The sequence below is a fragment of the Pezoporus occidentalis genome, unplaced genomic scaffold, assembly GCF_034315485.1.
Source record: "Pezoporus occidentalis ecotype Australia unplaced genomic scaffold, CSIRO_AGI_Poc_V1 ctg130, whole genome shotgun sequence".
Lineage (NCBI taxonomy): Eukaryota > Metazoa > Chordata > Aves > Psittaciformes > Psittacidae > Pezoporus > Pezoporus occidentalis.
Window position 1 is genome coordinate 75,837 of NW_026913104.1, and position 14,046 is coordinate 89,882.

Below are 14,046 nucleotides of genomic sequence, written 5' to 3' on the forward strand. Positions count from 1 at the left end.
CTACTTGACAATCTCCCTTTCTGAAAGCGCTCCCCTCCCTGCAGTAGCACGTAGGGAAATGTGAGCTCTGTTACAAGAGAGGTAGTATGCTAAGTCTGGCTCTACAGAGACAACCCTCCAGTGCGTGTTCCCCCAGCAGTCGCCTGCCCTGAGCACACTGCCGGATACCCATAGGGTACTCCATGCTGGAACCCGCAGAGGTCTCTGCAGAGGTCCAGAGATACCGTGGTGCATGCAGAAGTGCACACATGTCACCCTGCGGTCCCCTCTGAGCAAACACGGGGGGACCATCAGCACCGTGGGCAGGAAGACCTTACAGAGCAGAGGACAGGGAGGGTGGAGCACATCCAGAGCAGCTGGACTCGTTTGAACTGCTTCTGCCAGCCTGAGAACGAGGCCACAACACAACCTCTTCTGCCCGAAGCATGGGGGGGCTGCACCACTGGCACCGTACGAGACAACTCTTACACCGAGATGGAGCATCACACACAGGGACAGATCCTCACCAGTGGCTGGACCTCTACTGCGCAGCAGAGCAGGGCTGCTGCCAGTAGCTCAGGGCAAGGTGGAGCAAAGACTGCCTGTGAAACTCTGGAGATGGATCACTGACAAGCATGAGGAAGACTTGGGAGAGCACTCAATGGCAGAGGTAGAGGAGGCGCAGCACAGTCACGGAGGGCAACAGACTGGTAAAGGACTGGTGTAGGAAGGCTGCAGCAGAGCAGGGTTCTCAACTCACCTCTCCTGGAAGCACAGGAACGCTTCACCTCACTCATCTCGGAGCCCATGTGTCCCTACACACCGCAACCCCCTGCCCACAGGTGACACAGCACGAAGAGAAGGGACTGGAGGTGACGCGGCTGGTCGAGACCTTCGGGTCCGGCACGTTAACCACCTGCACAACCCAGATCCTCACCGCTTCTCCAGCCCAAGAGCCAGCACCGTCCCCAGCTCAGCCACAGCAGCTTCACCACAGAGCAGCAACAGCCAAATCCTGGGAGGCTGCTCCAGCAGTGCTTCACCGTGGCCACAGCTCTGACCTCCCCAAGAGGCCTCAGTCGTTGGCCGCGGCCGTGTGCTCAGCACAGCATCCGCAAGGGCCTGGGATCTGCATGAAGCCATACACCCTGCACATGCAAACCTTTGGGACACGGGAACAACTTAGGTTTGACACAGTCACTCTACAATGGGATCTCTCAATGCCCTGTGCACCCTGGGGGATCCTCCTGCTGCCTCTCAGGAGAGTTTTCAATCCTTGTACACTGTTGCCTTTAGCATGTTTTTTTTGTTTGTTTGTTTTTTTAAAACATGTTTTGAGGCTTCTATTAAAACACAGAAATACAGAACAATTAAAAACCAGCACAAGTTTTGCCTTTCCCAGCGACCTATTTACAGCTAGTTCCAAAAACCCTCTTGCACATTTTGTTTGTTTACAAAGGAAAAAAGAAAAAAAAAAAGGAAAAGAAACAAAAAATTAAAAAAAAAGAAAAGAAAAAAGGAAAAATGGGGGGGGGGGGAGGGGAGGAAGAACACTTGACAGAGGAAAACCAAAACTGAAAACTTTACAAACTGCCACTGGGTCTGGATGTCCCTGGTCACCACGCAGGGCTCAGTGTGACAGCCCTGCTCCCAGCCCCTCCACCCTCCCCTTCCCTACAAAGAAAGGAAAAAGAAACCCAATTCACATCAAGTTTACTGCACATCTGGTTTTCTGTGTAGAGGCGAATCCGATCTGAAAAGCATCCCACGTGGTGTCCTCCACCGGCGTTGGCCCCCAACTGTCCCCCCAGAAAGGTTTAAAAATGTCTGCAGAGGCAGCCCTGTCCCCTCCCCAGCTGAGCGCCGGCCGGGTTAGAAAGGCAGGTTTGCCATGTTCCCGGGCCCGGGGATGTAACTCATCTGGCTGTCCAAGGAGACACTCCTCTGCCTCATCTGGTGCGTGACCATGAGGTTCTGCTGAGGCGGGGGCCCCATGAGGGAGCCCTGAGGTGACATCATGTGTCCTGTCTGGGCATACATCTCCCCCGACACAGACATGCTCCTCTGCTTGGCCTGCATCAGCATGAAATTCTGCTGGGCCATCAGGCTCTGTTGTGGGGACATCATGCCCTGGTGCATGCTGTTGCCCATCATACCTTGCTGGGGCGGTATGCCTGTCCTGCCCAGCATGGGCACTTGTCCAGGATGACACATGGGCATGCCGAGTCCCCTCTGCACACCCTGCTGCCCAGGGAGGCTGGGGGCATTCATACCTGGCCGCACCGGGGGCTGCTCAGCCATCATGTTCTGCAGGTTCATGAGATGGAGGTTGGAAGGCTGTGATTTGGGTGCTTGGCTGTCGCTCTTGGGGAAATACTGCAAGGTGCTGCTTGGCTTCTCCGATGGGATGATCCTGGACAGGTCAAACTCGGGGATGCCGGTGGGCGTGGGGCGGATCACCTCGCTGAGCTCGGGGTCGTTCAGCACCGACGCCACCCCAGGAAGCACGGCTGGGTAGGGCTCGCCGATGCGAGGAGGGATGTTCTTCCCCATCATGTGCTGCTGAGGGGGCATCTGGCCAGGCTGCTGGGAGGGCAGGTCCTCAGGTGGCAAGGGCATCCCTGGTGGGTAATGCTGCTGCATCCCAGGGCCACCTCCACCACCAGGGGCCATGGGCATGCCCCCGGCGGGAGATGGCATGGCGTTGTGGGGCTGCTGCATGCGGGGGAACACGAGCTGGTTGGAAGGGATCATCTGTGAACTGTTGGGCACGGGGCCGCACTGCTGGTTCATCGAGTCCTGCGGCCCTGGGGGCAGCATCATGGGGTTCTGGGGAGGCACGCCTGGCCCTGGCGCGCTCGGGTGCATAGGAATGTTGGAGCCCAGAGGGTTTGGGGAGGACATCATGGAGGTGGGGGGTGGCTCATGGGAGAGCAGTTGCTGACCAGGCAGGTTCATTCCCATAGGGCTCTGAGAGGATCCAGGCCCCACGGAGTTCAAGTGCAGTTGATTTGGCTGGTTTCCCGTCACACCTAAGGAGAGGGAAAAAAGAGAGAAAGAAGGGTTAACTCTGCCCACAGACCTCTTGGGACTGCGAAATCCACACCCCGGATGACTGCCTAGCGTTCCTGCTCAGAAAGCCCTGAGCATGGAGCGTGATGCTCAGCTAGAACCCGCAAGGTGGGCTCACAAAGCACCAGCATCAGTAAAAAGTGCCTCAGAATTCAGCTCCTCAAGCCTGGGAGCAGCAGAGAGCTGTTCCAGCTTCAGCAGGTCCCAGGATGGAGCTGTAGCTCCTCACAGCCCACTGATTTTAGAGTCTGGGCACGCTGAGACAGTCCTGCCCCATGATCTCAGCAGGGCTGTCAGCTCCCTGCAAGGCACCAAGCAGTGACCCTTCACTGCCTGCCGCAGAGGTAGCCACCCGGCAAGCTCTTGTGACCACATGATCTTGGGTGGCGAGAAGACAAAGAAGCAAAAGAGTCTGCAGCCTGACCCAGGTGCTGTCCAGGAGGGAGGACTGTGCTCACTGGCACAGCAGAGTGACCCGTGCCTTCAGAGGGGGTCAGGTTAGGAAGGAGCCAGCACATTTGCATGCCTGAGGTCAACCCAAGTGACTACTCTGCAGTGAAAGAGTCAAAAAGTTGATTTTTCATTTTGAAAACTGCCAAAAATATTTATCAGACAGCTTTAAAGCCCTAAATCAAGTCGTACAACATGCTGGAATTCCCCTTCGGGCTGGTCACCAATGACGCAAAGCGCTCATTTGCCTAGCTGTCCCCAGCAGTGCTGCCAGCCAGCGGAGCATGTCTGGCTGTCGCCTACTGAGATCAGAACTATGCTATGACAGCCTTGCCCGTGCAGGCACCTGCACTCCACCAAAACCCCCCACTCCCACACCTTGTTCAGAGTGTCTCCATCCCACTGCACAAGAGCACAAAGGCTCCGAGCAGCAGACCTCTGCCTGCGAGTCCTGGGCCTGAGACAATCCAGAAGCCCTGAAAATCCAGGGCCGACCTGTCTGCACAGGGTGAAGGTAGTTCCAAAATGTTCCAGGGCTCATGGAAAAAGGGTGCCTCCAATGCCAGATGGGCTCAAGTTCTTCCAGACAGCAAACCCAAGCCAAAAGCTGATGGGCAGCCTGGGTACAGGACAAAGAAGTGAGCACTCTTCCGAATGAGGGCAAATTTAAGCTATTTGACATGGCAGTTGGTGGGAGAACGCCTTTCCTACTGCTTCCTCTACCTGGCGCCTCCGGCCCCTGGCAGCCACAAGACGGTGTGACCCCTTCTGGGACAAGTCCAGCCCCAGAAGCACGTACCTGACATACTCCCAGGTGGAAGCATAGGCCTGTCCGGCAGCAGCTCGTCATCAGAGGTGGCGATGGTTTTGATGGCGTTGTGGTAAAGCGGTGTGGAGCTGGGCATGGCATACTTGGACATCTGGGACATCATCAGTGAGAGGGGGTTCTGGGAGGGGGATGGATCTGGAGAGGAAGTAAAAGGCATGTTGGGATTCATGGTGCTAGAGGTGTTAGTGGCTGGTGCGGAAGAGCTGCTCCGAGGCCCAGAAGGGAGTGAACCTGCAAGCAAGAGAGAAAGCAGCTTAGCACCTCCTGCACACCGTGCCTTGCTCCCATCAGACAGCAACCCCGGCCCCTCCTTCCAGGAGCAGTGACCAGAGAAGGTTGCAAAATGCAGAGCTGGCATGGCCTGGCATCCTCCAGACCCTGAGTGTCTGACAGACATCCTCCTGACCCAGGGTCACTCATGTGGAGACCCTGCTCCAGAGCAGCAACGATCTTTACTTTAAACTGACCGCCCAGCACTGGCTCATGTTTTGCTGCCAGTATCACAGCTCGTGAGCTGGGGTTGAAGTAAAAGCTGCTCTGTTCACCCTCCCATCTACCTGCAAAGGCCCTGGGTGGACTCCTGGAAAAGACACCAACTCCATGAGACACAAGGGCACACACCAGGACGAGCGTCTCCCTGCTCCTGCGAGAACACATGGCCTGGAGGGGAACCCTGCCCACATGTTCCCCAGAACGGAGCACACACATAAGAAATCTGGCATACCCTGATCCAGTCCTCCCATGGAAGTAGACGAGTTCATGCTGAGACTCTGCTTGCTCTGGTTGACTCCTGGGCTGGGCATGGTGGCTTTGGGAGACGGCACCCAACCAGGGGAAGGAACAGCCATGGAAGGGGACTTCAGGCGGCTTGGTGAGCCAGTTGGAGACCGGACGTTCAGGGAGGAGCTCATCACCTGGGGGGACTTGAGGGGTCCAGACTGGTTTGAAGGCGGCATGCTGACCATCTGCGAGGGTGTCTGCGGGGACTTGAGGTTGGCAGAAGGGGAGGTGACCAGTGGTGAGTGCACCTGGCTGAGGGTGGGAGACTTGAGGTGACCCATGCTGGGGGAGTTCATCTGGCTAATGTTGATGCTGAGGTCAGAGGGCCGGCGGCCCAGCCCCCGGGACGGTGCTGGGTGCATGCTGGCCAGGTTCCCCCCTTGCGTGGGAGCGGGATTGGAGGCTGGAGGCAGAGGGATGTGGCTGAGCCTGGTGGTGCCGCTGATGCTCCCAACAGGCATGGCACCCTGCTCAGGGCTGAACATGTCCGAGCCGCTGCCCATCTCCTGGGGCATGTTGGGGTAAGGCCCTTGCCCACTGGAGAAGCCTTGCTGTCCTTGGTTGGGGAACTGGGAAGGAATCATCATTTTCTGGGGTCCCCCCAGCATTGTGCTGCCATTGCCATTCTGAGCCCTGGCCCTGGCCAGCTCCTCAGGGCTCATGCCCTGGTGGGCCATCATGTCGGGGCCCCTCATCTTCTGCGACATCATCATCTGTTGCTGCGGGGTCATCTGGACGTTGAGGTTCATGTTCATGTTCATGTTGACATTCATGTTCATGTTGAGGTTGCCGGGGCCCATGGGTGCATCCATGTCCCGAAGGCCCGACTGACTCACAGGGGGGCTCAGCATGCCCCGAGTGCCTGCAAAATCCATTCCCATCGGGGCACTGCTCAGGCTGTCCCCTGTTATCTGCCCAGCAAACATGGATGGATCCATCTGCCGGTGGGCCTGGATCATCCTCTCCATTTCCATGCCCTGGCTCATGGCGTTGCCGGACATCCCCATGGGCCTCTGCATCGCCACTGGGCGTTTCTCCATCAGCTGATGCCGCAGCATCTCCTCCCTGGCACGGGGATTCATGAACCTTTCGGGGTCCCCCTGCCCTGCCGGATAGGGCAGGGTACCTTGCGGAAAGTTCCCGGGGCCTCCCATAGGAGGCATATCGTCGTTCCATCCCATGCCGGGCCTGACTGGCCTCTGCATGGCACTCATGGGCCCAAGAGCATCCAAGGGCATGTTCTGCATCCCTCCGAAGCCAGAGACTCTCTGCATTTGATTTCCAGGGAACCGTGGCCCCGGGAAGGGTGGCCCTCCCCGCAGCTGCATTGGGTCCTGCACATCTATGGGTCCCCTCAGCTGGCTGCCCATCCCAGGAGGCCACTGCTCTCCAGGCTTGCTGTGGTAGGGTGGTGGGGGCCCACGCATCATCATGCTCCCCATCGACTGCGGGATCATTATCTCCTGCATGGGCCGGCCATGGATGCTGATCTGCTCCTCTTTCCGTCGCTTTTCCTCATAGTACTCCTCCTGCAGCTTCCTCCAGGCCACTTGCTCCGGTGTCAGGCTGTCCTGGTTCAGCCGCTGCATCATCATGTTCATCTGCTGCCCCATGTCAGCACCTGGATGGTGGGGAACCTCGTGTTCCAGGCTGGGCCCACCGAGGCTCTGGGTCTGGGAGATCATGGACTGCAGAGGCTCCTCATACTTCTTCATGCCGGTGGGGGGTGCGGGGGGCTGGGCAGGGGCAGCCTGTGGCTGAGGGGCAGTCCCACCCTCACCCGCGTTCTGGCTGGACTTCATGAAGGGCTCGGTCTCCCCACTGCGCAGCAGCAGGCGCTCAATGTCCCGCAGGGTCTGCAGAGAACGCTCTCGGTGCTCCAGCTGCTCCTTCGAGAGGCCCTCCGAGTTCATGGGGTTCCTGGGGCCCAGACCTGCCTGCCCGTTCCCCGGCATCCCCGTGCCCGGGCCCTCACCAAGGAGGCTGGAGCCGGACGCGGTGGAGGAGTCCACCTGCCCGGGCTGCATGGTGGTGGCAGATGCGGTGGGTGTGTTTGGGTGGTTGCTTCCAGGCTGGTTGCTGCCACTGTTGTTCCCCAGAGAGTTGGGAGTCAGATCCCTCCGGACATCTTCACTTGACCCTTCCTGGGGCAGGCTGCTGGGTGCAGGCAGAGGGGTCTGACTCATGGTCTGAGATGGGGGCTGCGGCGGGGCGGGCTGTGCCTGCGGCTGACTCGCTTGAGGTGCCGGTGGTGGCTGGGACTGTGGAGTGTTGGCAGCAGGAGGGTTAATGGGAAGTGGCTCGGCAACCCCCAGCACTTTAGGAGCTGGTGCCTAGCAGAGAAGAGGGAAATAAACCTGAGCAGGAAAACCCTAAGTAGGTAATGCTCCCCACCACCCTGCTGGAGACCTCTCTGTGGCAAAAACATGCCCTGTGGCAATTCCCCTTCATTCCCTGTGGGGAAGACTCAGCTGCCATTACACATGCTGTGGAAATGCAAAGCCAGGTGTGTACACTTTCCACCGCTGACAGAAGAACTCTGATGAGGTTCCACAGCAAAGCAGCTTCCCACCCCACCAAAAGGGCAACCCCTTCCTCCGCAGCTGAGCCAGGAGCTGGGGGAGAACGGCCACCTCAGAAGGGAAGGGTCAGCAGCATGTGCCGACAGAGGCATTGGTTCATAGCCCATTTACCTGGTCTAGTTTTGCTCGTGGAACGTTCTGCTGATGGTAGGCCAGAATGGAGTCAGCTCGGCCCTGCAGGACAGCTTCTGCAGCTCTGGGGAGAGAGCACAAACCACTGGAGAAGGGGCACTGCGCCCCTATCCCACCCGTACCAGCCCCAGTGGCCACGTCCACTCTTCGGTCCTGCGGGAAATCTCTGGAAGTCACCAAGTAGGGTGATACTCTCAGAGTCCTCCCCCTGTCACACACAGGCTGCAGTGAGGCTCTCCAACTGATAACCTCTTGCCCTGGAATTTCCCTCTTCCCATGTCCCATGTAATGGGCACTGGGCTCTGCCTTGTGCCTGCTGCCCTAAGGTGGCCGTCACCGAGACGCTCTGGGATCTACTGCACCAAACCTGTGTTGTAGAAGAGCTCTAAACCTAAGCAGCCTCAGTAGGATTCCAATGTTCAGACAATGTGGAACAGAAGAGAGGAATTGAGTGGAGAGCATCGAGTGTTACAGGGCACCCCCTGTGACACTCAGCCCCTTAGCTCTTCCAAGTCACTCCATGATGGTTTGGGTGAATTTTTCAGCTGGATGCTGACTAGACATGCTCTACAGCCATGCAGGGCAGGGCACAGTGCCGGGCGTTGCTGGGAGGAAGCGTGTGTTTAAGACGGAGTTTGCCCATCCCCAGAGGACAGACGAGGTTTTCTACTTACGTGTTAGCGAGGTGTGTTGTGAAGACGTAAACGAACTGTGAGGGCAGCTTTCCCGGCCCGCCGCCTGCAGCGTCGGACCGCAAGCCGGGCGCAGCAGCATGAGGCACGCTGGAGGAGCTGGTCTCGTTCAGGTTCGGCAGCGGGTTGGACCCTGGGCCAAGCTGTGAGGCCGTGGACATCGCAGGATCTGCTACATTACAGTCTGCGGGAGGAGAAACGGGAGCGAAGCTGCCGAGGCCGCGCCGGGTGAAAGCCGCCGCCCGGCGGCAGGTGGCAGCACCCGCCCGGCCATCCCCGGCGCCGAGGGGCCGCCGCCTCCTGGTCCCCAGCACGGCCCGAGGCTCTCCGGCCGTGCGTGCCCGCGGGACGGGCACCGGGGGTGCTGGAGCCGCGTTAGTCATCACCCGTATTAAATAATAGCCCTAATTAATATTAACAAGCGTTGCAATTACCAGCAGCGCGCCCTGCCTTCCTCTTGTCTCCCTCCTCACACACCGTTCTGTTCCCCCAGGGCAGGCTGCCTTGCTCCCCCTCCAGCAGCAGACCTGGGAGCACCAGCACCACAGCCCAGCCCCGGCACTGCGGCGTTTAAAGGGAAGAGACACCACTGGAAATGTGACATGGGGACACGCACACTGCCTCGCTGCCAGCTCTCGCCCCTGGACACCCTCACCTCGACCTGCTCTAACCTGTTCCAAGGCCCACCTCGAGGCAGGCAGTGACAGGGAGGCAGCACTGTACCTTCCCACAAGGGCTGCAGACCACAGAGAAGCATAAGAGAACATCCTGAAGAGGATGGCTACGGTATGCTGGCAGGCACAAAGGCCACCCTGTACTTGATTTTATACATTTCCATGTTCTCCATCAGCTGCAGCCCCTGGGCCCCAAATGATCTTGCCCTATTCCCTCAGATATTCTCCCTGTTGCAATTTGAACATAAACCAAATTCTAGACACAAAAAATAAAAGTCAAAGAGTTTTGATGATCTTGGGAAACAGGAGACACCTACAGTTCATTGGCCCAAACGGTGCACACCTTGTCCAGCTCAGCCCTGCCTCAACCCCTGTCAAGACCCTGAGAGACTCTTTACACTCAGTTACCTTAAAAGCACAGCTGAATGCGTGGCCTGGCACAGACCTAACTGCTGCAACAAGTACAACGCGTGTCGCGTGGTCCGGCTGCCCCTATGACCAGGGTAAGCTCACTTAACCAGAGTTTAGCCAGGCACACTTTCAAGATGGCAATTCTGCTACCAGTGTGGCTAGGGCCAGGTACAACAGGGACATTCCACCTCAACACCTTCTCCTCCAGGATCTCAGTACCATCGCCACAAAATAGGTCCTGCACTTCCCTGCATGGCCGGAAACATTCTCCCAGCACAACCACCAGCAACTGCAATGGCCCACCACATCACACAGCCAGCTAAATCAGCACACAGAGGCAAAGCTAGAGGTGCCAGTGCCATCTGCCCTGCTGAGCTGCAGGATCTGGCTTCATTCAAGCTTTTGAGCTGGTAAGGAGGTAGACACTCACTGTGTGCACTGCTGATGGGCTTGTCGTCTTCCTCACTGTCCGGTCCAGAGCACCATTCGTCCCCACTGTATGGCTGCTTCCTTTCCAGCACACACCGTCGCTTGCTACGGGGAGCCACCTCACCTGCAACAGGACGGAGTCATCAGAAGAGCTGAGGAGACCTGGCAGGGGCTGGGATGACTGCATGCTGCATGCTGGCCCTACCAACCCAGCCAGGATGCACTGGGCAAGATGCCTTATGCTGGTATCTGCCCAGCCGTGGTAAAGATCCTGAAGCATCTGCTAGGTCTGGGCTCCCTGTCTTAGCAGCCAGACCTGGTGAGACTGCCCTGTGAGAGCTATGGCTCAAACGATACAGATTCCTTACTGTCTGAAAAGAGTCTGCAAAACCAGGCCATGTCCAACTGATGTTCCAAACCAGAGAGCTTTGGGCACTAACCCTAAAAGTAAGGTGTCTGTGGATCAGCAATTAAACCTGGAAATGGAACAGCAGGGCACATTCGCATCCTTTGTAGGAAGAAGAGACAGACTCTGCCCTTTGCACACATCAGTGGGGCAGGGGCCTTCCCTGCCTCCCTCCATTTTTCAGATGGGGCTGATGCAGCTAAGGGAGAAAGTAGCTAAAGGCACCCAGGCACTGGGGGAAAGGGATCAGACACAGGATGGATAAATGTGGTTGTGAAATCAAATGCTCAGGGGCACGAGCCAGAACAGCGGCTCTGCGTCTGGGGACCAGGTGTGAGTCTTGGTTGGAACCGAGGGCCCCACTGGGATTTCTGCTCCAACAACCCCCCTCTGAGATGCTCTAGTATCCCACGCAGCCGTTGAGCACAGAGCTTAGCTGAACGCAAGAGGCTACAGGGAAGGCTGGTGAGGACAGGGAAGCCAGAGGGTTTGGAAGCACTGACTCAGCCCTTTTCCAGAAGCCACGTGCTGTAACACAAGAGTCACCCGTCGCTGGTGAAACCACAGAACTGTTCAGACAGCGACCCTCACAGCACCTCCTCACTAACCACGACCGAGTCGTCGGGCAGCTGCAAGAACACCACAAAAGCAGCTCTTTGCCAACAGTGAGGAGACAGAAAACAACTCAACTTGGTCCCAAGCTGAATGTCTGAACATCACAAAGCAGGGTGCTCAGTGCAGCTGCAGTGAACCATGCTCTTGCTTAGATGGCCTGAGTAGCCCATGAAAACCAGAGCCCCAGATTCTTTCCATAACAAACAGTTTAGGGGCTGGAATGTAAAGACACTGCTCAGCCACTCTGGTCCCAAAACCACGGATGTGATGAGCAATGATGCAAAGGCACACAGGCAGCCAGAACAAGCCCGGACAGAAGCCGCAGCACAGAAACCCAAGATACTCACAGCTGCTCCCATCCCAGGTCCTGCCAGGACGCTTGGAGCAACTACAAGTAGGACGTGCTGAGGCAAGGTTTAGGAGAGCTATTACCTTTTGATTCCGTGTCCTGTGAAGGGGTGCTGGCTTCTCGCTGTTCTCCAGAGTCCACCGAGATGCTTCGTTCCCGTTTCACCTTGCCCTTCAAGGAGCTGAAGTTTGGGACAGTGTTCTGGCTGTTTTTCAGTCCAGAGTTGCCAGGGGAGATCTGAGTGGCCTTGCCGCCATGGCTGCCTGCCCCCACACCCTTAGAGCCCAGGTTGCAGGGGGGTGCTTGGCTCACGTTGTGGTGCTGGGCCGGGGCACCGCTGCTGCCTGCCTTGCCATGGCTGGGCAGTTTGTTGTCAGGGTGCATTGGATTGGCTAAAGCTTCCCACAGCGCCAGTGGAGGGAGCTCCCAGGCCCTTTGGTCAGAAACCTGCAGGAGAAGAGGGCAGCGGGTGAGTGGGTGCTCCTCACACGGGCACAGCCCCAGAGCCGCTCCTGCCGGGAAACAGCCAACAACCCTGCAAGCAGAGGATCCCGCTCCACAGTCAGCTGCATACAGACAAGCAGCTAACTCCCACCCATGCCATGCATGGAGCCTGCTTGAGCTCTGACGCGCAGGCATGGACACGAGAGCCCTTGCTGCTGAGGCCGTGATGAGAACAGGGTGCTCCATGCCAGCCTGCCCTCTGGCAAGCAGAAGGATCCTCAGGGATGTGCTGCAGATCCCAGAGCTCCGACAACTTTGTGACCCTGAACAGAAATCTGGTGTCCGATGGTTTCAGGGACCCCTTCTGCAGCTAAGTAAGTTTATTCTGCTCTGCCAAACACAAGGGAGACAACAGAGCAGAGAGAAAACGGTGCAAGCCTATAAAGAGAAAGCTGGTGTGGGACACGGGAAGACTAAGGTTGAGGCTGCTGAGGAGAAGGAGGCGGTGGGCTGCAAGGCAAGGGCAGGGCCAGGAAGTGTTGGCACTCTTCAGCTAAGCAGTATCCCTGTCTCTCCCAGGGGCCTGAGGGACAGTTGCAGCTCCTGCTCCAAGGCCCTGGGTGAGGTAGCATCCACGGCAGCATCCAGCCCAGCAGGATGATGCAACGTGCCACAGGCCTGCTGGGACAGCAGCGTGAGGCTCTCCTGCCAGGAGACCCAGCCCAGGTTTCTGAATAGCCCCGCAGGCTGAGGCAGAGCGTGCAGGGAAGAGGAGGTTAGGGCAAAGCACCCGGCCTCTGGGCTGCAGGCTCCTACACACCAGCTTTCCCTGGCCTGAACAGCATTCACCACCAAGTCCTTGGAGACAGTGCCAGTATGGAAAGATGCACAACCCCATGAGAACTACTCCCGGCTTTCTCCACCTAGAACACGTAACTCTTCCTGCATCAGAGCCCCGTGTTCCTCTGCTAGTCTCCTCACCACCCCAGCCAGTGACCCTGAAGCTGCAGAGACCTCCACTGCCTGTCACATCTTCCCTAGTCCTCGGGGAGTGCGGGAGGAGGAGAGCAAACCTCACGTTCATAAAAGCTGAGGTATGCCTCTCTATTTGCTTACATCTGCCAAGCGCTTAGCGTGCCGCCAAGAACCTTTCCCATGTACAGGCTGAGAACTTTCCCAGCACATGGGGGGTTCCTGGGCCTGTGGTCTCCTCCTCCCATCTGGACCACGCAGGCCAGATGCTGTGCACAGATTTCTTCTGCTGCCCAGGGACAGGAAGCACCAGCTCCAGGCCAAACCCTGCATCTCTGACCAGCGCCACCAGAGCCCAGCAGCACTACACGCACTGGCCCTGGGTTGTCGAAGGCGCACTTGGGGACATACCACTGGCAAAAGCCAAGTGCCTGCTCTTCTAGGACAAAACATCGTGCCCTGGATGGCACGGAAGCAAAGAGCAAAGCACACTTGGCAGACCCATAATCCCCGACAGACAGCAATCACCACAAGGTGCAGGCTGCAGGTTGTCATCCCTTGCCAGGGAGTCCCCTGCCTGCAGAAAGGGCTCCTTGGCACCTGCCTCCCTGCGAGGCCAAGCGGAGCTGACACGCTGAGAGCCGCCTGCACCAACCCCGCCGTCCACCGCACTGCCCGCCCCGGCAGTCCCGGTGAGCGAGTGGGATCCTCCATGAGCAGCCCAGCTTGGCCTATCACCGCTTCCTAACGAGCGAGCTGTTAGCTGCTCCCTCCTCCTCCGCCGCCTCCTCCACCTCCTCGCCATGCACCTCGCGAGGGCTCTGCTCTAGCCTGGAGGAAGATGGTGAGCCACAGCGCTGATTAATTTTCACGGCACATAAGGGAGTTGCTAGCCCTTTAAGTGTCAGCCAGTCTCGCTCGCTCACTCTTGTTCTCCAGGGACCTATTAATAGCAGCTGGAAAGATCACATCACTCTCTGGATATTTATACCCCTTATTCCACACCAGGAGAGATTTATGTCAGAGCTGCTGTCCCAGTGCCTGCCCAATTGCTCTGTCAAACCGCTCGCAGGGGGAGGGGAGCAAAGTGGGGATGGAGACACGGAGAGGGCAAGCAGGGAGGAGGAGAAGGTCCATATGGCACAAGCTGCAGCGTTAAGTGCACACGCTGCCTGCAGCCGCTGGCTGGCTAGCCACAGGGAGCCTTCAGCCCCGCTGGAAGAGGCTGCT

General features: G+C 57.8%; 1 protein-coding gene across 2 annotated transcripts in view; it reads right to left on the bottom strand.

Moving 5' to 3' along the window:
• Positions 1–1,349: 1,349 nt before the first annotated feature.
• BCL9L (BCL9 like) overlaps positions 1,350–14,046 on the bottom strand; it is a 58,132-nt gene continuing 45,435 nt past the window's right edge. For both annotated transcript variants that reach the window (XM_062608509.1, XM_062608510.1), the window contains 7 exons: positions 11,484–11,847; positions 10,032–10,154; positions 8,499–8,700; positions 7,804–7,888; positions 5,055–7,443; positions 4,301–4,561; positions 1,350–3,011 (listed from right to left, as the gene is read on the bottom strand). In XM_062608509.1, the coding sequence (XP_062464493.1) occupies positions 1,852–3,011; positions 4,301–4,561; positions 5,055–7,443; positions 7,804–7,888; positions 8,499–8,700; positions 10,032–10,154; positions 11,484–11,784 (4,521 nt within the window). In that variant the 5' untranslated portion in view covers positions 11,785–11,847 and the 3' untranslated portion in view covers positions 1,350–1,851. The remainder of the gene's footprint in view (positions 3,012–4,300; positions 4,562–5,054; positions 7,444–7,803; positions 7,889–8,498; positions 8,701–10,031; positions 10,155–11,483; positions 11,848–14,046) is intronic.